Source organism: Chenopodium quinoa, unplaced genomic scaffold (genome assembly GCF_001683475.1).
Source record: "Chenopodium quinoa cultivar QQ74 unplaced genomic scaffold, ASM168347v1, whole genome shotgun sequence".
Taxonomy (NCBI): Eukaryota; Viridiplantae; Streptophyta; class Magnoliopsida; order Caryophyllales; family Amaranthaceae; genus Chenopodium; species Chenopodium quinoa.
The window spans coordinates 1,276,662-1,301,055 of NW_018745080.1; the positions used below are offsets into that span (position 1 = coordinate 1,276,662).

Below are 24,394 nucleotides of genomic sequence, written 5' to 3' on the forward strand. Positions count from 1 at the left end.
CCCATCAAAGAATTCCAATGTATCACGTCTACCATACATCCAGCCACGATTTTTCTCCATTAAGTAAATTGTCTCTAAACATGGAAACATATTACGAATAATGTATAATTGCTACATCTATTATATATGTAAATCAAATTCAAACACACACCATGCATATAACATTCATATAGATACAAAAATGCATATATGCTTCCAAAGGGTTCTTATCACTCCAACCTAACACATCCTTGAACGTTCAATCTCACTAGTGAATGTATGTCGACTTTCCAATTTTAAGGAAAATCCGGCAGCATTTCCCCCAGTTCTCTAAGTACACAATGTAGGTAATAACTTACCCACATATGTACCCAGAGAACATGGTGAGGAAATGGTAAGCCAAGATGTTCCTTAAAATCGAAAAAATAGACATACATTCACCACCTAAGTGAGAGTAAACGTTCAAGAACAGTCCCAACCGGGGACTATTCAAGACTTTCTCCTAATGACAAAAGCCTTGAACGGGTATCTAGGCATATGATGATGCAAGCATTTCATATATTGTTGTATTTATTTGTCATTAAATAATACACAAGTCGTAATAGCATGAAAAAACTTTTATTAAAACAATAAAGAGAAAGAAATATATATAGTTTAGAGAAATTTATAATTCATACCAATACAATGGATGTATTCTTTCTAACGTCCCACTTGAGCTAAATATGTAGTTTTCAAGCTAAACTTGAACTTCAATTCACATATGAATCTATAAAAACACAAAAAGAAAAAACAAAACAAAAATCATAAGTTAGTAAGTATGAGAAATGGATAATAAGAAAAAATAGGGTCATATGATTAAGGAATGAGAGAGAAAATAGGGATAGATTATGCAAAAGCTAGCAATTGAAGCAACCACGCACTGGCATTTGGCAAGTTTGGTCTAGATGAACAAATTTTCACCCATTTAATAACAAGTAGCTAGGATCTTTTAATTTCGAAAGATCAATCCAACAACACCAAAGAATAACAGTTATAACTTACAAAATTAGCTAAATTGTAACCCCCAAACAACCTCAAACTGTTTAAAGGCCACCTTCTAGGACGGGTTCATAAAACAAGAAGGAGCAAAACCTAACTTGGACTCAAGTAAAAATGCACCTTCTAGGGTGGGTACTCTTTACATGGACTAGGGCAACAAACCACAACAACCACAAAAGGGAAAACACAAAAAGAACAACTATAACAAACAACATATCTAAGCAGGCTTATAGTTTCCTTGACATATCACAGCAACACAGCATCACAGTATCACAATATCACATCATCACAAAAACAATGCAGCTGGTAGCAATAGTTGCCCGCAGAACAGGCGAGCAGGTAGGAACAGGCCAATCATCTGACAACTACAACAGCTAACAAAACCACCCAGCACAGGAAATCAGCATCAAAACAGCAGCCAAGCAGCAACCCCAACTAGCAGAAAAATAACAAAAACATCACCATCAACTTCTAGACATAGTCAGTATAATTTTCTCCATACATATAACACTAAGGACTTACATTTCATAACCATATACAAGTATGGGGAGGATCGTTGTGGAGGGGGAGCCGTGCACGTTTAATTGACAAACCCTAGATTACAAGAAACTTATAATTATTAAGTTGAAAAGCAAATCCTCAAAAAAACCCAAGAATGGTAAGAAATTCAATGGAGTAAGTGAAACCTAGGTACGTTACTTACCTCGAAGCTGCTTCAATGGAGGATTGATGGATATGGAGTGAAGAGAAGGTGGTGTGTGCGGCGGCAACTACTTCAATGAAAGTGAGAAAGCTCGAACACCACTTCAATGGAGTAAGTGAAACCTATCTAGCTTAGGGGTGGAAGCAAAGAGAAGAGGGAAAAACGTGGGAATGAATTGAAAATCGAATGAAGGAGCGAAGAAGAAGAGAGACATAAACCGGGTTTTTTTTTTTTTTTATAAATGGCACCGGTTTAAACCGGTGCTAATTACAATAGTGGGCACCGGTTTAAGGCGAACCGGTGCCAACTCTATTGCATTCTTTTGTTTTTATTTATTTATTTTTTTTTAAAGTTGGCACCGGTTTGAACCGGTGCTAATTAAATGATTTGGCACCGGTTTTGGTTGGAACTGGTGCCAACTCTTTTCCAATCCCGCCCATTTCTTTTGGCACCGGTGCAAAACATCCTGGTGCAATATAATTAAATGTTTGTACTTGAACTGGTGCAATATAATTCTCGATCTATTTTTGCATCTACATTTTTCATTGACTTTTATATGATTAAATTTTAAAGGTGTGGAGTTAATCAAAAGGATTCCTTTCTTCGTTTATTGATGATAGAGTACGTATTGAAATGATATAGCTAAAGATGCATGTAAGTTTTGGCTTAACCGTTTGTGTTGTTCTATTGTTCTTCAATGCACAAATGTAAACTTAAGATAAAATTTATGAAAAAAGGAAACACAATTTACAAGCCATAAACAGTCCCATCACTTATATATTAGAGAAGTACTACGAACTACGTACTGCAGTATGTCAATGATTCTTTCTTAATTAAATTTATGTTACGTACACTTGAGTATTACACAACCACATAGACAAGAAGCAACGCTTCGCGTAAGCTTTATAAATGGTACTTATATAACTAGTACAAAACATCAAATAACATTAAATCGGATTAAAAATAACAATATACGAAGTAGATTTTATGATGCTGGTTTGTTATTATTACTTGTATTATTTTCTTCAATTGACTGGCTTGCTTTTGTTTGTTCTGACTTTGCATACGAATCCATTTGGTCTTCTAATTCTTGAATCTGCATGAGTAATTAATGAATAATTGAATATATTTATAATATGAACAAGCATTAAATAAAAAGTATATTATAGAAAAACTTTGAAATGTTAGGTTTTAAAAAAATGAAAAGAAAAGCTTTGAATGCCATACATATTGAAAATTCTATAGTAGTCATCCTTAAAATGACTATCATAATATTAATATTTTATTGAATGATTTTTATATCAAAATTAATTATAATGTTTTTTCTTATTTTTGAAATTTATTTTTATTTGTTATTCTTTTATTTTTTAATAACTAAATTGTGAATTATTTTTTAATTATAGTGATAATAAAACTATATTTTGTTTGAGATTTTTGTGTCCTACGGGAGAGTTATGTCACCAAGACTGGATTCCCTGCCGGATGTACCTGCAAAACAACGGAAGCTCTTGTTGGTAGGAGTTCCGCCTCTTACGATCAAGTTAGAACCGGTCGAAGTAGGGTAAAAAGTGCGAAAAGTAAAAGTAGATGATGATCAGGTGTTTTTATTTCTCTGATGTAAGAGAATTATTTGTGTTTTAATAATGAACGTGTCCCCAAAATGGGGTAAATCTCCCTATTTATAGGGTCATTGGTAAATGTGCCTTAGGTCATTTTGACCTAGATTGGTGGGTTGCGCCGCTTTGCGGCTTTCTCGGTAATTGGGCCTTGAAGGCCGCCTTTTTCCCTTCTAATTAGGAAGGACACGCGTCAGCTGGTGGTTGGTCCTGTTTGGACCTCTCCTAGACCGCCATGTGTCAACCTCTTATTGTCCATGTGTCAGCTTCTTATTGGGCCACGTGGCGTGGGGTTTTTACCCAAATCATGTGACACGTGTCGAGCTTTCATTGGCGAACAGTAAAAAACTATTTACCTTTTGGGGAAATTACGGGAATGCCCCTGGAATTAACCCCCCTCTATAAATAATGTTTACCCCCTCCCTTCATTTTTGACGTTCCCCACAAAAGTCTAGAGAAAGAGAGTCAAAACTTCTTAGAGAGAGAAAGTCTGATAACCGCCTGTGTATCTCCTAGACAGTTGCGTGATTTTCTGCCCGCCTGCTACAGCCGATCAGCGCTTGACACCCTTCACTCCAGAAAGACATTTTTGAGGTACCGTCTCTCCCCTTATCAGCTCTTAAATACTTTTTTACCGTTTGTGTGTATTGCATTCAATAAATGGATTCACCATCAGCACGTACGCACGACACGGCCTAGGACAGTAGTCAGCCGTTCTCCTGGTACGTCTTAGTTTAGGATTGGGGGTGCCATCTCTGGGTGTTTGGACCACCCTCGTTCTTCCCTGAATCCAATCGTCTCTGTGTATGTGTAGGACACTATGGCTCGGACAATGTGGACGACACCTGATCCGGACTATAGAGAGAAAAGCACAGGCGGTGTGCCGCCTAATGAGGTAGAAACGGCTGAGGAAGTAGAGTCTCCCCCGGGTGCTCCTAGCACTCCCAGTGATGGAATCTTGGAGGAGTCAGAATAGGGAGACGGCAAAGAGGGAGACGACAAAGAAGCCGGCTCCGTGTCTGGCTCTGAGAGAGATGAGGGAGACGACGAAGAAGTCGGCTCTATGTCTGGCTCTGAGAGAGGTAGTGGAGAGTCTGGGTTAGACTCTGAAGAGAGTAGCAGTGGCTCACTATCACCGCTTGAGGATAGTGAGGAAGAAGAGCGTAAAAAGTGGTCTGATAAGAATGACCCGTTTCAGATCCATGTGTCTTCCAGAGATAGGGCAAACATGAAGAAAGGGTTGGAGGATTTTAAAATGAAACGTCCTCTTGGTGAGGGCTATGACATTCGGGTGCCGCCTGAACTAGGCATCATTGCATGGGAGGATAATCAGCCAAATGCCAATGAATACTTTGGCTGTTATGAGGCGGCATTCTTAGCCGGTCTCCGCTTCCCCCTCCATGACGCAATTAAGGCCATCCTTAGAGGGTATGGCTTAAGCGTATGACAGTTGACCCTAAACTCCCGGGTCAACATTTGGGCTATATCACCGCCTGCGAGATGCAGAACCTCCATCCCGGCTGGGAGGCTTTTGCTAAGATGCATTACTTGAGTCGCAACCCAGGCGGCTGGCGGGGGTGGTACACATTGACCACCTACCCCGAATATCTCATGACCCTAGACAAACCGTCTAAGTGGTCCGATTGGAAGAACAAACTTTATCTTGTCTCTTCTCCCAAACGGCGAGAAAACTTCGAGTATCGTCATTATAATAAGAAACCGGATTTGCTGGGTCAGAAGTGTGCCTTGCCCCGGATCCCGGATGTGGAATATGATGCAATAATAGCATCGAATTTCTTTGGTCTAACTACCACGACCTTGTCAACCGGTGAACTAATAAGTGTACACAAGTACTGGGTACCGAAGCATGTGTGGCTGAGAGACGAGGCGTTCTTGTCCGCCTGCGGTCTAAGCACCATGTTTGATAGACGTATGTAGACATCCGACATTCTCATGCCGCCTTTATTGTTTCTATGCCTTTGCAATTTTCTTAATTTGCTTGGTAATCTAACAGACGGTTCTTTTTTCAGAAACCGGCAGAAGCATGATTCTAAAGGAAAAAACGCTTGCCCGCTCTGTAGCTCAAATCAGAAAAGATAATGCAGAGAAAAAGAAGGCCCAGCTGGTGACCAAGGCTCAGGTATGTTCCGTCTGCCATAGCCTTTCTTCACTTTGCCTCTTTTAATATAGAGACGGTTTTGACCGACTGTGCCTTTAACACGAATTTCTTTGTCCAGGATGGAGACAAGGGGCCTCCCAGATCTCTTTCAAAGCTATTCAAGTAGAAGCTTGAGGATGAGGTCAAGAGCTTAGCCAAGTCCAGAAAGGTGTCTTCCACTTAGTCGGTTCCTGATCTCCCGCTTGGAAAGGACCATTTGACCGTTGCTGGGAAGAGTATTAAAAATTATGGTCTTGGGTTTGACCTTGTAAACAAGCCGGGTGCCTCTAAGGTGCCAAAGGGTGGCGAGCCACCCAAAGCTGCAACGGTTCTGCAGCGGCTGTAGGCGATCTGAGCTTTTAGCCAACATCCCAAGGTATGGATGACCCCTTCAACACTGCTTTTGCCCTTCCTTGGCCCATACGATTCAAGTCACACTCTCAATATCAGTCAGAAGGTTCTTCAAGCAGCCGGCAATCTATTGGTGGCGCCTATGCTGCTTTCTCACCAAATCTATCTTATGCTGCAGATTTATCCCCCAGATGGCCGGATGTGCTGTATATGCTTTGATTTTGCCTAATTAGTTAATTGCATGCGACAACTAACAAACCGGATGGCCTCATGCCTCTCGGCGGCTGTGTGGTTGGTTTCAAAAGGTGGATTGATTGACTTAGGAGCTTTTGATACTTTAAAGAGTATGTTAAGTTCCTTGGTTAATCAATCACTGCTGTGATTGCCCCAAACCAAGTATCGTCAACTTTTGATACTATAAAGAGTATGTTAAGTTCAGGAAATATAAATTTGGATACCCAGACGGTTCTTGGAATTGCCTAGTCCATTGAACAAGGAAAACCTCCTTCACCGTTTGGGTCATCTGTCTAGTTGGAATAATATACTCAAGCGTCCTTTTTCCCCATTGGGAGGACTGGTAATTTGTACAATTATTGTAAAATTTGAATCTAAGCTGAAATGACGTTCGGATACCGGCTAGTGTCTATAAGGCATGCGGGTAATTACGTCATTTAGGTTTTATTTAGATTATTTAGGTCAAACGGCTATGAGCTAACCCTTATTGAGATAGTCAATTGGGCCGTTTGTGTTTAAGTTTATAGAGCAATGTACCACCCAAATGAGAGATGCTCTCTGCGACGAATTCACCCGAATGGGCGTCGTCGGATTTCGTACTCTTGTAGGAGCAGACGATTGATTTAGATTTCGCCTGCACATTGCACAGGCGGTGTTCCCATTGGGAGACAGATCTAATATAGTAAAAATAATCAAATTTGAAAATAAAAAGCAATTTTTTATTAATAGGCTTTTCATTTACACAAAAAAAAATAATAATTACAAGTCTCAGAAGTAGTACTTTTTGAAGTTGTCTACATTCTAAGTTCTGGCTAGTTTCCTAATGTCTGGAGTTTCCAAGCGGTAGGTGCCTCCTTATACTTCTTCATAGATCCGGTAGGGACCTTCCCAATTGGGTGTCAACTTGCCTTGCTCATTGGCCCTACCGATTGCCTTCATTTTTCGTAACACAAAGTCCCCAACTTTCAGGGGCCGTTTGTGTACTCTCTTGTTGTAGTCTCTTGTCATTCTCAGACGATTAATCTCATGACGTAAGACAGCGTTGCCCCTGTGTTCTAGGAGTGAGTCCAATGCTAGCCTCATGCCCTCCCAGTTTGCCTCTTCATCATACAACATGACTCGAAGAGTCGGCTCATAATGTTCGATGGTTAAGACGGCTTCAACACCGTATACCATGAGGAATGGGGTTTCGCCGGTTGCCCTTTTTGCTGTTATTTTGATGGCCCATAAGACATGAGTTAACTCTTTTTCCCATAGACCCCCATCCCTTTCAATTTTCTTTTTTATACCATAAGAGATTAGCTTGTTGAAAGCTTCAACCTGGTCGTTTGCTTGGGGCCAGCCGACTGAGGCAAATCAGTGAGATATCCCTTGGTCTCCCAGCCAGTTCTTAGGGGCAGGCGTCTCAAATTGGGGGCCATTGTCAAAGACCATAGACATAGGTACCCCGAATCGGGTGATGATGTTTTTCCAGATGAAAGAAATGACATCCTTTGTCTTGATGCTTTGACCGCCTCCGCCTCTACCAACTTGGTGAAGTAGTCAACAACAACCAGAATATACCGCCGTCCGCCTGGCGCAGGAGTATACGGTACCAGAATGTCCATGCCCCATTTGGCGAATGGTATTGGGCTATGAATGACCGTCAGATCAGTGCCCGGACGGTGGATGAGCTTGTCAAATCTTTGACACTTGCACACTTCTTCACTAGTTCCAGGGCGTCTGCCTCAAGAGTGGGCCAAAAGTAGCCTTGCCGCCTAGCCCTTTCTGCTAGAGCTCTGCCGCCTATGTGTGAGGCGCAATAGCCCGAGCGTAGATCTTCCAGAATTTCCTGCCCCTTCTCTGGGGTGATACATTTCAAGAGATGCTGCAGAAAGCCCTTCTTGAAAAGTTCTCCTTTACGGAACTCAAAGTTGGCCACACGCTTTTTCATTGCAGCCATTTCTGGATATGTATCCGGCAGAGTGCCGTCTAGCAGATAGGCCCGGATGCCGTCCATCCAGATTGAGCTTCGGTCCAAAACTCCAAGGGGATCTTCTTCAATACTTCGTTTTTCCATCCTCTACTAGAAAACAGGTGATTTTCAACGGAAATATTCCATCGGAAACCCCCTGAAATCCGTCGGAAAAGGCCGTTTCCGACGGAATTCCGTCGGAACCGGTTGTCGGAAAACCCTTTGTTGGAAAAACGGCCTTTTCCCTCGGAATTCTGTCGGAAAACACTGTTCTGACGGAATTTCCGACGGAATTGTGTCATCGGAAGAGGAATTCCGGTCACCGAAGTCCGTCGGAAATTTCCGACGAAATTCAAATCCGCCGGAAATTTCCGTCGGAATATGCAAAAAAAAAAAAAAAACCCAGCCACCCCTGCACCACCACCCACACCCACACCCACACCCAGACCCCCCTCCCCCCGCCACCCCAGACCACCACTGTTACCTAGAACCCCCCCACCACCCAGACACCCCCTCCCCCACCACCACCCCACCACCACCCCAACCCTACCCAGACTAGACCCCCCACCACCCCAAACCACCACCGTTACCCAGAACCCCCCACCACCCAGACCCCTCCCCACCACCACCCCAACCCAACCCTACACCACCCACCCCACTGACCACCCTACACCACCCATCCCCCCACACACTGATCCACGTAGATCCCCCATACCCAAACCCCCACCCACCCACACCACCCACCCCACAGACCACCACCCACCCACACCACCGACACACAGCACCGCCACCCACCCACTCCATCGTTCACCCAAAAAATAAAAAAAAAGAAAACATCACGAAATTAAGCAAAAAAAATCGAAAAATTCAACACAAACACATCCAACCAGTAGATCTACATAGTTAATTAGAATCTCATAAAAAAAAATAAAAAAATACCGACAATTATACATTAAAAATTAAAGAAAATACAATTATATAATCTAATTTATATCAAAATTACAATTACATAAACAACTAAGTTAATCTACACCGTTGTTGTTGATGTTGGTTGGCCGTAGTTTTTGATGATCGAAGATCGAAACCCTTTTTTGATGAATTTCGCCCAAAAAAAACGAGATCAAAACAATTGATTTTTTCGTGATTTTAATTTCGAATAAAATTTTGTGATATTTGTAAATTTCGTTGATGGAAAAAGAAGGGGAAAGAGAAGAGGAAAGAGAGGAGAGAGAAAGAGAAATGAGGGAGGAGAGATAGGCGCCGCACAGGAGAGAGAAAGAGAAATGAGGGAGGAGAGGAGAGATAAAGGGAAATCAGGGAGGAGAGGAGAGAAAGGGGCGCATTAGGGTTTTTTTAGGGTTTTTTTGGGTTTTTTTTCTTTTTTATTTTTTATTATTAGTGTTTGTTAGGTTTATTTTTTTTTATTATTATGTTAATATATTCCGACGGAATATTCCGTCGGAAATTTCCGACGGATTTAATTTCCGTCGGAAAATAATTGTTTCGACGTAATATTCCGTCGGAAATTTCCGACAGATTTTATTTACGTCGAAACATTACGGTTCCGACGGATGATTCCGTCGGAAATCCCATAAATTTCAACGGATTTTTATTCCGTAGAAAATCCGTCGTAAATTCCCGACGGAATAAAAATCCGTCGGAATTTTACGACGGAAAACGTGTCCGTCAGAAATGGTCCGTCGGAAATAGGCCTGTTTCTAGTAGTGCATCATTTCCCAGAAGACTGACCGAGTGACCGGAGTGTATCACAGGAGGCGGATGATGCTAGCTTAGAAAGAGCATTCGCCTGATTGTTCTCTGATCTGGGCACTAGACTTAAACGGAATTCGTCAAGTGTCCCATCTTCTGTCCTGACTGCCTGCAAGTACTTGATCATAGCCGGATGGGTGGCCTCATAGTCACCATGGTATTGGCTAACAACCAATTGAGAATCAGAGCAGGCGTCAATTTTTCTTGCCTCTGCCGCCTTACACATGCGTATTCCGGTTAGCAGGGCTTCATACTCAGCCTCATTATTCGAGGCCTGAAACTTGAACCTTAGTGCATACTCATATTTGTCCCCCTCAAGAGACTGACATATTATCCCTGCACCACAACCGTTCATAGTAGAGCTCCCGTCAACATACATCTTCCAAACCAGATCAAGATTCTCCGGTTTAACTGGCCTTGTCATTTCAACAATTAAGTCGGCAAACGCCTGACCCTTCACTGCCTTCCTTGGTTCGAAAGAGATTTCAAGAATTTGCATTTCAATAGCCCATTTGAGCATTTGGCCGGATGACTCTAAAGTTGTCATTGGCTGCTTGAGGGGTTGGCCTGTATAGACCACCACCGGATGTGCCAAGAAGTATAGTTTCAACTTCTTGACTGCCATGAACAAGGCGAGACCAAGTTTTTCAATCATAGAGTACCGAAGTTCTGCATTTCGAAGCATATGGCTAATGAAATAGACCAGGAGCTGATTGCCGTCTCTCTCAACAAGGAGAACAGCACTGAGAGAATGATTTGAGACGGCTAAGTACATGTAAAGTGTCTCCTTGGGCAGAGGGTTAACAAGCCTTAACAAAGAGTGTAAATGCTCTTTCAATTTTTGAAAGGTCGCCTCAGCATCACCCCCCCATTCAAACGTGGTCTTTTTTTTGATTGATTGGAAAAAGTAGAGGCACTTGTCACCTGACCGGCTGAGGAATCTCCACAATGCCACTAGACAACCGGTTAATTTCTGAACCTCCTTGACAGTGTGGGGAGACTTCATGTCAATGACCGCCTGTATCTTCTCTAGGTTGGCCTATATCCCCATTGATCAATAAAAAATCTAAGAAACTTCCCAGACTCAACACCAAAGACACATTTCTTGAAATTGAGCATGACCTTGTGTCGTCTGAGTGTGGTGAAGGTTTCTCGGAGGTCAGCAATGCAAGGTGATCCGTCTGTAGCTTGGATTTGACTATCATGTCATCAATGTATGCCTCTACATTTCTCCCGATTTGATTAATGAAAATCGTATTAATCATTCGTTGGAAAGTAGCAGGCGCATTTTTCAAGCCAAACGGCATCACAGTATAACAGAATAACCCATGATCAGTGACGAATGTTGTCTTCTCTTGATTTTTCTTCCCCAGGGGAATCTGATGAAAAGCTAGAATAAGCGTCCATAAAACTCATCAAAGCATGTCCAGCTGTAGAGTCGACCAGACTGTCGATCTTTGGAAGTGGATAACTATCATTCGGTCATGCCTTGTTCAGATCTGTGTAATCAACACACATGCGCCAGGTACCATTCGGCTTCTTCACAAGAACAACATTCGCAATCTAGTCTGGGAAGTGACATTGTCGAATGAACCTGGCGTTCTACAACTTCTTTTCTTTTTTGACAGTGACCAGCTGGTCGACCTTTCTTTTCTTGCCGACTGCTGGTGGGGAAAGCTTTAGTTCCTTGACATTGTCAAGGTCTATTGGCTCCTTATCCCGGCCGACTGTTGCCTTCGTGGGCTTGACGTCTAAGAGATAACACTCTCGGGCCGTCTTCTGATCTCCATTCAGGGAGCTAACAAAACCGTCATCACTTTCAAACTTCAGCAGCATGAGGGATGGGATAATGACAGCCATGGATTTGTTCAGAGTCGGACGACCCAAAATGAGATTATAGGCGGTCAACTCTTCAACGACCAAGAACCGGACGACCATGTGGCGCCCCTCACTCTTCTCTCCTAGCCGGATGGGTAAATCTATTTAGCCGACTGGGTGTACAACTATTCCCCCAAAACCAACCAGGGGGTGAGTGACCTTGTGCATGTTGCCTGTCTTATACTTCAGCTTGGACAGACACTTCCAGCTGATGATGTCAGACGAGCTAACGGTATCAATGAGGATCCGGCCAACCCTTTGGTTGGCTACCTTGCATTCGATGACAATAGGGTCATCATGCGGTCGACGGACTTCGCCCCGGTCCTTCTCAGAGATGATGACCTTAGGAAAAGTGTCGGCAGACGCTTGGTCCTCATTGACCGAGCTGACATCCAACCGACTGATATGTTCCTTGGTGCCTCTAATAGTTTGGCCCTCACCAGGAAAGCCGCCTGTTATGGTGTAGATCGGCTCTTTATCTGTGTCCGAACTACTGGTAGGCTTTGCTGGCTTTTTTGACGGCTGTCTGGGGTCCGTCTTGAGGGTCACCTTGGAGTTGAGGATGTAAGACGTTAACACCCCCTTATCAGCCAATCAGTCTAATAACCGCTTGAGGCTGTAGCAGTCATTGGTGTTATGGCCAATATCCTCATGGAAATGGCAGTACTTGTCTTTGATCCGATTTTTGACGGAACCCTTCATGGCTGCGGGCTTCTTAATAGTCACCCGGTCTTTTATCTCCATGAGAATGGAGTAGCAGTCCTTGTTAAACTCGTACCTTGGAACGTACGGTTTAAACTTTTTTTTTTCTTCTAAGACGACTGAATCGTTAACCGCCCAGATCTCTTTTCTCTTCTTGCTCTCTTCAGTTTTCTGAGCCGGCTGTTCTTGCTAGGGGTGTTAAAAAAAACCCGACCCGGTTGTCCCGTCTCGATTACCCGATGACCCGCAAAAAACCCGATGGGAAATTGACAATTTTTTTTGTTTTTTCGGGTCGGGTACCCGTCCCGCTAAAATAGCAGTTTCGTGGGTCAGGACATGGGACAGGCTTTGCTAACCTCGGGTACCCGGATACCCGTTAAAAAAAAAAGCAAATCAAGCAATTGAAGATGCAAGAAAATATGTTGAAAATGCTAGAACAGAAGCAGAATAAGCTAAATTAGAAGCTGAACAAGCCAAAAAAGAGGCGGAAGCTGTTAAGAATGACGTGGACAGAAAAATTGCAAAGAACAATGCAGTTTGGGAGAAGAAGCTTAGTCAACTTCTGGATTTTCTTGGAGCAGGAAGTACATCGGATACTGATATACCAAAGCTAACAACGACAAGTTAGCATGCTTATAGAGAACTTGCTTTACCAAAATACATAACTTGAAAATAAAATAAAAAATAAACAAATAGAAAGCACTGGACGTAACAAGCAATTAAGCTATCCTAAGTCCTAATTGATTCTCACAAATCTTAGCATTGTGGTAAATGGAAGATTTATAACTTGAAATAAGATATAAACTAGGTTTCAGGTACAAACTTATTTTAAAAAATAAATAAATAAAATTCGGGTATTCGGGTACCCGAATTATCCGGGACGGGACACGGGCCGACTTATCAACTACCCGAAATTCTGGGTACCCGGATTTTCGAGTACCCGAATATCCGGGGTAGCTGGATCTGAACACCCCTAGTTCTTGCTGACTCCCTTTTTGTTTATCAGACTTCTTTGAGTCCGACTGCTTGCTGGTGGAGCAGAGCTCGGTCGCCTGTATATAGGCTTTTGCCTCCATCAGCGCTTCTTGAAGAGTTGAGATTCTTTTCCGGACGAAGTCAAACTTGAAAGCTGACCCGTCTTTCAGACCCTTGAAGAAGTCTGTGTAAGCAACATCGTCAGACAGTCCTTGGATCTGGATTCTCACCAGATTGAACTACCTGACGTATGAACGAAGCCCCTCCCTGTCTCCCTGTTGTACCGCGCCCAAGTCAAAGGTTGTCTTTTTGGCGGGTATGTTCATGGAGAAGTTTGAGGCAAACAAGAACGCAAGCGTCATAAAATTGTTGATGCACCCAGCCGGTAAATTGCCGAACCACTGCTAGGCAATGCCCTTCAGCGTGGCTGGGAAACACCTACACCATGCGGCATCATCCAACCCCTATTATAAGTACATGAGGTGGGTGTATGCCAACAGGTGGTCTTTTGGGTTGGTGGTACCATCATAAGTACCCACCATGACATTCTTAACCTTGGCCGACTGTGCCGCCTCGGTTATCTCCTTGGAGAACGTAGAAGGTTGTTCTCCAAGTTTTAGCAGACGGAGTTGCCAGTCCAGTGGCTGGACGTTATATGCCACGTGACCCCCGAAGAGAGCAGGCTACAGGTAAGGCTGGGAAAACGGCCTGTATGGCTGTTGGGGCACATACGGGACTGGCCCTATCATATGAGGACCTGTATGGACAAACGAGCCACCTGACAGGCTCTCCTATGCAGATTAAAAATACCTCATCGAGGTATTCTTGAAGCTGTCTGGGAAAGTCGACGTTGAAGCCGAGTCAGACAGTTGCTGGTTTCTCCTTTCCTCAATAATAAGTCAAGCATCAGAGATAGTCCTCTTGCTGCCATCCGGTAGTGTATGCCGGATGGCCTTCCTCTTCCCCGGCTCGGGGAAGTTGAACTTGGTCCAATCAATCAAAGGCCGGGTCCCCTTCTTTGCTTTTGGGTGTGGAGTGGGCTCCTTATCCTTGATCGACTTAGCCTTCTCAGAGCGAGAAGGCTTCTTGGCCGACTTACCCTTGCTGGGACTAGCCGTCCTCTTGGAGATTAGGTCCTTCATCTTTCCCTTGAAACTTGTCATAAATTTCATGAACTCACTTGAGTGATGTGAGCAGACTGTCCTGCCGCCTAGGGTTGGCCGGAGGACTTACTCGGACCTGCCTGACCATCGCCCCAATCCTTGTTGTCTTTGGAATTCAAGTCAGGTTTTTTTGTTATTAGGAGGATCCGCCTGGTAATGAGGGATCCATTTGCGGCCGTATATGTTTCGACCTCTAGATCTTCATCCGTATCATGGTCTGAAAAGACCTCAGTCGTAGGCTGCTTTTCTATAGGAGGTAGTACAGTCTCTTGAGAAACCATCTTAGAGGTACCCTCCCCACAGACGGCGCCAAATGTTTCGGGGTTTTTTGTGTCCTATGGGAGAGTTACGTCACCAAGACTGGATTCCCTGCCGGCTGTACCTACAAAACAACGGAAGCTCCTGTTGGTAGGAATTCTGCCTTCGACGATCAAGTTAGAACCGGTCGAAGTAAGGTAAAATGTGCGGAAAGTAAAAGTAGATCTTCTCGGATCCCGAGATCAGGTGTTTTATCTAATGTGAGAGAATTAATTGTGTTGTAATAAATGAACATGTCCCCAAAATGGGGTAAATCTCCCTATTTATAGGGTCATTGTTAAATGTGCCCTTAGGTCATTTTGACCTAAATTGGTGGGCTGCGCCGCTATGCAATTTTCTCGGGAATTGGACCCTGAAGGCCGCCTTTTTCCCCTCTAATTAGGAAGGGCACGTGTCAGCTGGTGGTTGGTCATGTTTGGACCTCTCCTAGACTGCCACGTGTCAACCTCTTATTGGGCCACATGTCAGCTTTTTATTGGGCCACGTGGCTGGGGAGGGGGTTTACCCAAATCATATTTCATAACTTAATTAGGAAAATTATAAAAAAAATTCAAAAATTATCTCAAAATTAATAAATGAACTTTGACGTTAAAAAAAAAATCAAAATCAGCCAATAAAAATTAGTATAATGATAGTCATTTTAAGGATGATTACCATAGAAATGCAGAGCTTTTAAAATGTTGATAAGCTCTAATAATTAATACTCCATGAAGTACTTAAGTCTCATTCAGTTCACTTTTGAATTAGAAAGATCAGTTCAAATTAGAGTTAAAAATAAGTACATTTAAGTTCAATTTACAATTGAAATGTGTTCAAATAACTCCGGTTAAATCAAAATAATCTCAAAATTGAGATACACTAAGCAAGTTGATAAGTTAACACCTCTAGTGTGATGGAATTAAGTGTACCCTTAATTTAGGTGTAGTTGACATCATACTTGAAGTGGTTAGTCGACTTAGTCCACCACCACAATCAATTACTTGTATGTCATTGCTTATTAAATAATTGACTTATTATAATATTATTATGAGCTATGAAGTATATGTTACTCCATATTTTCTGTCACATTCATCACAAGTTGTGTTATTGTTATTGTTATTTAACCTTAAGTAAATATAAATGTATAACATATTACACAAGAAAAGACAAATAAATCATAGAAATAAATAAGGATGGACAGTTTAGAAATAAACACCTTGTCAATGGCTGTATCAGTTAGATGAGCAGCTAATTCCACCTTTTCAGAAGCATCCTCAATTAAAGTGGCTACCCTTTTAAGTGATGATCCTTCTGGAAGTTTCTCGCCAATGTCCTCAGCCATGTGCTCCACCTTATCTGCCAACTTTTCCAATCCCTCCGCCACATCTTCTACCGTCTGTAATTTCTGGTCAACTTCCTCTGCAATCGCGTTTTTATTTTTACATTCAGTCCTCACGTTATCAATATTATAATTAATTCCGGACATAACGAGTATTTTATATAGCAATTAACAAAATAATAGTTACTTCTTAATAAGAACAAAGGCCCCCATTTGCCCTTCAAGACTGATAGCAAAAATGCTAGGACTGCTCCTGCTATCCATCCTTTCCTGCTGTGGATTAATTGTCACGCACCCGTAAAACATGTCAAGTAAACAAGTGTAATCATATAAAAATCCCTCCGTCCCAAAAATAACTGATATGTTAAACTTTTTTTTCACTATTTATACAAGTATGTTAACTTTGATTATAGTTTTTTTTTATTAATAACGTAATAAAAATATATTTAGTCGTGAAATATATTGTTAGTTAGGTATTAATATAATAAGGTTTCACAATATAATTTATGTTAACAATTTTTTTTTTTAATACTTAACTATATAAAAATAAGGTCAAACTAGTGCATCTATATGTGTGAAAACTTAAACTGTTTCTTAATATAATTTTTTTTTTCTTTTTTTTAAACAATTTTAGCCGATAGTTTTCCTTAAGACTTGTAAGATCAAGTAATATATTATATATATACCCTAATGATTGAGTTATTGGGGATGATACATTCATCTCGACGATCCATTCTAATACGATAGAATAGATTACTCTAAGAGCACCTTATCTTTGAGACGGGGTTATCATGAAATTAAATTGAGTAAGATAAAAAGTCGTACCCAGGAAATCCAGCAGGCGTGGGACTTGAAGGGGTTGGTGGCGGAACTGGTCGATGCTGCTTCTAACAGTTAACGAACGCTGCCTTCGTGCATAAAAATCATAATCAAACACAAACCAAATAATTAGAAATATATTCTATCAATCAAGACTATAATTAAGCTCAATAATCATGAATTAACTATTAAACACATACCTTTGACTTGGTCTCAAGGAGCTAAGATTATGATGAAATCTTGATTTTGAACCCAAAGAAGATTGCCTGCTGTTTGAGTTTAAACTAATATTATGAAAATTAATGCAAGTTGATGGCTTTGTTGAAACGAATAAGCTCATATTCATGGATATTTTTGTATTTTGTGCGTGCTTTGTATTATATGATTAATTTGAAATTAGGAGTAGTTTGAGATGAGCTTTTAAATATAAATAACCTTTATTTTGAGCAGATAAAATCTAGATTAAGGAAATGCAGGTGATCAGGTTTAAGACTATTTTAGTAAGGAGTAACGTGCAAAGAATTAATGGTCAATTATTTATTCATGCAAAGACTTTGCATATTACGTACAGTAGACAGTGAAACAATACTATATTACGAAATGTATACTTCTTAAAAAAAGGGGAGATAGGTAGAACATGATGATGTAAAATTGTATATTGATCTGAAGCCTGGCCTATTATTGGAAGAATTTTAAAACGTATATGTACGATATATACACACACTTTGACAAATACGCATGCTTATTAGATACGAGTCTGGTCGCACCCGCAATAAGAGAGAGAGTCCACTTCACAAGTCCAAGGAGATTTCATCTCAAAATCATATGCTAATAAAAGGAGTAGTCCGTTAGTCTTATAAAATGTTTACACTACTAAAATCCGGGCAAATAACGACATATTTTCTACGACAGCTAGCAAAATTGTCGTAATTTTTTTTAATTTTACGACAGTTTTAGTAGCTGTCGTAATATTACGACGGTTTTTTTAAACTGTCGTTGATTTACGATGGTTTTTGGCCAATAAAACTGTCGCAATAGATAGTAAAAATAATTAAAAAAAATTAATATTTACGACAGTTATAAACTATCGTAAATTACGACCGTTTTGAAAACCATCGTAATTTGCGACAGTTTATGGCCGTCGTAGAGTTGATTTTTTTTTTTTAAAAATTACGGGTATTTAAATACCCAACAAGCCCACACCAAACCCTGATATTTCCATCGTTTCATTTCTCCTCTCTCTTTCTCGTTTCATCTCCTCTCTCAGTTTCTCTCTCCTCTCTCTTTCTTGGATTATCTCCCCTCTTCTCCTCCTCTCTTTTTCTGTCTCCTCTCTGTTTCTCATCCTCCTTTCCTCTCTTTCTCATCCTCAGTCCTTTCTGCTCTTTCTTGTGTTAAAATAATGGCGAAGGTGGCGAAGCGAAATTTGTGTATTTGAGGTTCAATTTCTTGACGTTGAGGTTTTTTTTTTTTTGTCAAATTCGACCATTAAAATTCCAGATCTGGAGTTTTTATGGTCGAATTTGACAATCAACACCCAAAGAAGTGGAAATTTTCGAAGGTATGTTAAATTTTTTGTATTTTTCGTTTTTGTTATTGTGTTTTTTGTTTACATTCTGATATTTTTGGTCTAAATTCATTATTTTTTTGCTTGTATTGCCTTTTTTTTCGTTTGTGTTTTTTTTTTTTCGTCTATTTTCGTGTTGATTTTCGTTTATTTTCGTTATATTTCGTTTATTTTCTTTTGATTTATTGTGGCCTTATTGTTCGAATTTTGTATTGTTTCGATAATCTTTGTTTTTTCTTTCATTTTTTGTTCGCTTTTTTTGTGAATTTTTTTTATTATTTGATGTATATTTGTATTTCTTGTTAAGACAGGTCCTGCATCCCCTACTTAATGCAATTGACCGACCTTGTTTGATGATTTGTTGTTTTTATTTATCTTTGTTTGTTATATGTTGGGTTTTTTTTGTTTGAGGTCTGTTTGTTAGGGTTTAATCTATAGATCTTAATGTATTTTTGTGCAAGGTGGTGGTGGGAAGGGAGAGCTGTCGGTGGTGGGTGGTGGTAGGAAGGGGTAGTTGTTGGTAGTGCGAAAGGTTGCTGTGGGGGTAGGGGGCTGGGTAAGGGCGTTTATTATTTATTTTTATTTTTCGCGACGGCTATTTGCGACTGACAGCCGTCGGTAAAACTATCTTTTATGACAGTTTTTTATTTTTTGCGACGGCTATTTGCGACTGACAGCCGTCGGTAAAACTATCTTATACGACAGTTTTTTATTTCTGTCGTAACTTACGACGGTTTAAAACTGTCGTAAAATAGTTACAGCGAAAAAATAAAAAACAGTCGTTGAAATTAGTAAAACCGTCGTAATAATTCTTTACAGCAGCCAAACTGTCGCAAAAATGAAATTTTACGACGATTCTGACTACGACAAACTTATTACAACAGTTGACTATCGCAACTATTTTTTGCGACAGTTTTTGCTATTTTTTGCGACAAATTTTGGTTGTCACGAAATAGCTTATTTCTTGTAGTGTTACTCTCTCTTCTTTTCTCAATGTGCAACACTTACATATGTTGTTTGGGAAGTTTACACTTCAACATTGGTTGTTAGAGCACAAATGTCCCAAACTCTTAATGCTAGCACCACCTTGCGCGCTTTTTAGATTAACCAAGGCTCACCCGAGCAAAGGCCCTAATTCCTTGCCAATTGCCAAAGCAACTCGCCCATGCATCACTGCCTAGACCTAGCCAAGGCAATTTCAAATATTGGATATTCAATTTGTAAGTGATTTTGTATCGGATATACAATTTGTGCTCAACCCTTGTTAAATATATATTGAATATGCGATTTGTGTATATACGGAGTATAAACAATGTACGTTAGAAATATATAGTGTACGGTAAATCAGTAATTATCGACTTATTGCTTGTTCTTATTAGTTTTAAAATATTAGGAATGCTTGTCTTTTTGTCAAGGATCTCTTTGAGATATTATTTATTTTTGGTTTGTAGTCATATACAGAATATTGAGTTTCCTCTTTAGGCAGAACTCAACTCTCATGGTTTATGGAGTATACATTATTAAATAATAAACTGTGGATATATGGTCGATTAGAAGGTATAAAGTGAGTTATTATTTTTATCATAAAAGTTATAAAGCAAAAGTAAGAAAATAAAAATAAACATATCAAAATGGAATGTAGGAAGATAAAAATAAAACGGAGGGGTATATGTTTATTAGTTAAAATCTATAAATTTACTCTTTAAAATTTGAAAAAAAGGAGATACAGGGCAAGAAAAAAATGTTTCCCAACACTTTGCATTATTTTTGTTTTCTTCAATTTTTTGCTTGCTTCATCTTCTATATCTTTAATCTGCATGAATATATAGCAAAATTATTACATCTTTTTTTTTTTTTTTTTTTTTTTTTTTGAAATAAGAATGTAATCCATATAATATAATAAGGGAAATTTTAAAATATGAAAATTGTTAAAAGGAATAGTGAACTTTTCCAAATTAATAATGGCTAACATGTAATAGTATAATATAATTAGTGATCAAGTTCATATCATTTTTTTATTTATTTTTTTGCCAAGAAGTTCATATCAATTTAATTATATAAACAAGTACAGAGTATATTTCAATGGTTTTAATTGGAACATAGTTTAAATATGTCAATGAGTGAAACTTTTTGGTTTTTTTTTTTTTTTTTTTTTTTTTTAAAAGCCGAAAATTAATCCCTAAAAGTTACAATCAATATTTTGTAACAGAATTTTAAAATATTATGTGTATAAATCATGTACTCCATAATTATTTTTTACTCTGTAGTAGATAAATATAAGTATATGCAAATTTAGTTAGTAACAAAAAAAAAAAACAAAAAAAAAACTTTCTATCATCCTTCCCATTTTAAAAATCAATATATATATTACATTCATAGTCCTAAATTCTAATTGTAAAAGCAAACAATATATGTATAGTACTTGATTTGTGTTTGAAGTAATTAGCACGTTGTCCAAATACATATGCAATTATTAATTTCGGATGAAGAGATTATACATGTATTTTTTTTTTTTTTTCAAATGATACCCCTCAACCTTTTGAGTTGAAATTTAATTTATACTTGTAGAAAGTTGATATCCTTGTATTTTTTTTCTCTTATCGAATCTAAACATCAAATTATAAAAAAAAAAAAAAAAAAAAAAAATTAAAAAAAAATTAATTCAAACAGAAATTATAGCATAATAAAAGGAACATTTTTTTTCTTTTTTTTTTGGTGAACATAATAAAAAAGGAACATGAGGAGTAAATAGTACTAAAAACTAGATCATAAATTTGGTTTCATAGTCTAGTTGTGTTTTAAATGAGGGCGCCCCCATTACTCACTGTGAGAAACGTTTTTGTTTCTCACAGTGGCAGTTTCGTAAATAAAATGTACCACTTTAGTCACGATGGTACATTTTATTTACGAAATGGATGATAAAATTGTACCACTTTAGTCACGGTGGTACATTTTATTTACGAAACTGCCACTGTGAGAAACAAAAACGTTTCTCACAGTGAGTAACAGAGATTTACTGGTTTTAAATACTACTCATTTGTAAGGCATAAAAAGATTCATAACATGCAGTTGTTTGGAAGCGTGTTACTATCTATATAAATAATAAAACTATAAATGGAAGAAATCCTTGTCAATGGCTACCTTCTCAGCTGCATTTTCTATGAAATTAGCAGCCCCTTTAAATGATCTTCCTGTAAAATTCTTGACAACATCCTCAGCCTTGTGTTCCACCTTATCTGCCATCTTTTCTAATCCCTCCGCCTCGACGACAATATCTTCAGCCATGTGTTCCACCCCATCTGTTATCGTTTTCAACCCTTTCCCCGTGACAACATCCTCGGCCATGTGTTCCACCCCGTCTACCGTCTTTTTAAATTCCTTCCCCGTGACAATGTCTTCGGCCATGTGTTCCACCCTGTCAGTCATCTTTTCTAATCCCTCGGACACATTTTCTACCATCTGTAACTCTTGATCTCTTTTAACTGCACTCACCCACATAAAATATTAACACATTAGATTCATTAATTAATACACACATATAAATAGTTGTCTATTTCAAATTCATATGTCCGTTAAAATAATTACGTACACTAATGAACATGACAATATAAATATATAATTAAAAAAAAAAAAAAAGACTTACTTTTCAGCAATATGTTTATGAGCATTGGCCCCCACTTGTTCCATACGAACCTCAATAGTGATTGCAAAAATGCTTTGGTAGCGTCTGCTATTTGGCCTTTAACTTTTCTGTTGTGGATTAATTGTTACATACCCAAAAATATGTAAGAAACAAGGTATGTACTTATGGTTTTAGTAAAAAAAAATACTAGATTCTTAGACTTATCCTTGTTTATAAGCATTAATTGCCGTTAAAAAACACACAGATCAGAATGGATGAATTTGCTCATCTTTGAAATGGAGTTATCAATTATTATTATTAGGAAACAAACGAAAGATGATGAAAAACATACTTAACAAAACCCCCAAGAGAATTTATAATTACACTTTTGAGGAGATAAATCCAGTTTACAAACTTTACTTAGGAATTGTTTGAAATAATCAAGATTTTGGGTTGAATTTATAATTACACTTTTGAGGAGATAAATCCAGTTTAAGGAAGTCTTATGCGTGAGGCTATATTATTCATAATTAAAAACGTGTAATTAAAGTATTAATGATCAATTAAATATGTATCATACATTCATTATCTGATAAGAGCTGTATAATCAAAACGGCCGTCCCCCACTGTACTCTCCAGCCAACTAGCTTTTCATCGGTTTGTTATTAAATCAGTGACTTCGATTGGTTTTTGGAACATTAAAACATTATATCATCCTAGTCTGATGTTATTTTTTTTTTTTTTTATTTTTTTTTTAAAAAAGGTAAAAAAGGTAGACGATATCAACTAATCAAACAAAGTCTAAATCGATTTTATAATTCCTTATTTTTTACTACCTACCAAAACTCTACCCAATTCTACTTAATATGCATGTCTAAACCTGATCATAAAATTATTTGTGGACAGATGAATCGGAGTACAATGAAACTTATCTTGTAAAACAAAAACTTTAGTTAGAATGTAGTGTACTTGTTTTATTCAAGTACTCCATAATAAGAACTGTCCTACTAGGTCAAAATCCCGCACGAACTTGACCGGTCCATATTAGTAGACTAGAAACTTTGAGAGTGATATATATGGAAGGGTAAGGAACCACCACCTTTATTTAAAGCACTACTACTAGAGTAACGTAATAGATATTGAAAACCCATAAACTCTTCAAGATTAAATAGTGTAATACTTACTATTGGATCAAACTTAGCTTGGTAGCTATAGTGCAAAATATTAAAACCCATTATCATAAGATGAGGCTTTTTAATGTTGCACCTTGTGAGTATCCATGTAATGACGTAATTGACTTTTGTGCCATTGATAAACAAAAATTTTCAAACATAATAAAGATTGTAGAAAGGAACCAAAATGTATGTGTACGATTATACGAATGAGTTTAGTAATGCTTAAAAGTCCCTCTTTAATTGTACTTCATGTATATATGCCACTCATCTTATATTAATGTTCAATTATTTAATTAAATATCAAATAGGTGGTTGGAGCTTAATAAAATGAATAAATAAGAATGGCTGGCACATATATTGAAACATAAAAAGTACGGAGTAGAACAAAAGATTTTTATACCTATCCATTCTCATTAAATATTGCATATTGTACATTTGCGCTAGCTTGGTGGGAAACTAAAATTTATACTTGTTCATAAATTATTTCGTTAATCATAGAGTAACTATACATAGGGTTTTGTGAAAATGGTACCCATTAGTATATAGTGAAAGCTCTAAAACCATGTAGGTAGGAGTAAATTGTGATCAAAATCTCTAAGAGAGATAGATAGGAAAATGATTTTGGCACACCAAAATTGATTTTGGCACACCTCTATGTGAGAACACAGTTTTCTATGCTCTTCTCACATAAGGGTGTGCCAAAATCAATTAAGGGTATGCCAAAATCAATTTTCAGATAGATATTCCACCTAATATACCATGATTTTACAAAAATGCCCTTTTGGCTTTTAAATCACTGTATTTGATCCTTCAATTCATCTTTTCTCCGTCACTCGATTTAAGTGATTACAATATATTTTAGAATTTAAATATAACTAGGTTAAACCTTGTGCAATGCACGATTGTTGAATACTTATAATAAAAATATAATTATATATAAAATAATGAATCGATTAACCAGGTATTAAAACGAATGGCAAAATATACTTCGTATTAAAACAATAAATACATTTGAGAGAGAAAATATTTAAATATGTATTAGTTATATAATGTA

The 24,394-nt window shown here is 38.6% G+C and overlaps 2 protein-coding genes across 5 annotated transcripts; both read right to left on the minus strand.

Annotated features, from left to right (window-relative positions):
* Positions 1 to 727: 727 nt before the first annotated feature.
* LOC110709692 lies at positions 728 to 18,273 on the minus strand. Of its 3 annotated transcripts, none has more exons than XR_002509009.1 (5): positions 17,177 to 18,273; positions 16,983 to 17,065; positions 16,345 to 16,427; positions 16,035 to 16,237; positions 728 to 2,816 (listed from the first exon to the last, which is right to left on the minus strand). XR_002509009.1 is itself a non-coding variant. In XM_021887914.1 (4 exons), the coding sequence occupies exons 1-4, from the start codon at positions 17,320 to 17,322 to the stop codon at positions 2,706 to 2,708; spliced, it is 543 nt and encodes a 180-aa protein (XP_021743606.1). In that variant the 5' UTR covers positions 17,323 to 18,273; the 3' UTR covers positions 728 to 2,705. The 3 variants fall into 3 exon arrangements, 1 of the variants encoding a protein (XP_021743606.1); XR_002509008.1 differs by having other exon boundaries at positions 16,345 to 16,430; XM_021887914.1 differs by lacking the exon at positions 16,345 to 16,427.
* An 825-nt stretch (positions 18,274 to 19,098) lies between these two features.
* Positions 19,099 to 22,641, minus strand: LOC110709693. Of its 2 annotated transcripts, none has more exons than XM_021887916.1 (3): positions 22,187 to 22,635; positions 21,685 to 22,025; positions 19,099 to 19,726 (listed from the first exon to the last, which is right to left on the minus strand). In XM_021887916.1, exons 1-3 carry the CDS (start codon positions 22,209 to 22,211, stop codon positions 19,721 to 19,723), a joined length of 372 nt encoding a protein of 123 aa, XP_021743608.1. In that variant the 5' UTR covers positions 22,212 to 22,635; the 3' UTR covers positions 19,099 to 19,720. The 2 variants fall into 2 exon arrangements, with proteins under 2 accessions (XP_021743608.1, XP_021743607.1); XM_021887915.1 differs by lacking the exon at positions 19,099 to 19,726 and adding an exon at positions 20,193 to 20,356 and having other exon boundaries at positions 22,187 to 22,641.
* Positions 22,642 to 24,394: the final 1,753 nt, after the last annotated feature.

What these genes read in the sequence shown, in the direction of transcription:
- LOC110709692 (XM_021887914.1), bottom strand. Translation starts at nt 17,322, where the DNA reads ATGAATATGAGCTTATTCGTTTCAACAAAGCCATCAACTTGCATTAAT. An exon ending in ACGCCTGCTGGATTTCCTGG is followed by an intron (nt 16,238 to 16,982) that starts GTACGACTTTTT and finishes ACGCGATTGCAG; the next exon opens with AGGAAGTTGACCAGAAATTA. An exon ending in CTGATACAGCCATTGACAAG is followed by an intron (nt 2,817 to 16,034) that starts GTGTTTATTTCT and finishes TTACTCATGCAG; the next exon opens with ATTCAAGAATTAGAAGACCA.
- LOC110709693 (XM_021887915.1), bottom strand. Translation starts at nt 22,211, where the DNA reads ATGCTCATAAACATATTGCTGAAAA. An exon ending in CATAAACATATTGCTGAAAA is followed by an intron (nt 22,026 to 22,186) that starts GTAAGTCTTTTT and finishes GGGTGAGTGCAG; the next exon opens with TTAAAAGAGATCAAGAGTTA. An exon ending in TAGAAAATGCAGCTGAGAAG is followed by an intron (nt 20,357 to 21,684) that starts GTAGCCATTGAC and finishes ATATTCATGCAG; the next exon opens with ATTAAAGATATAGAAGATGA.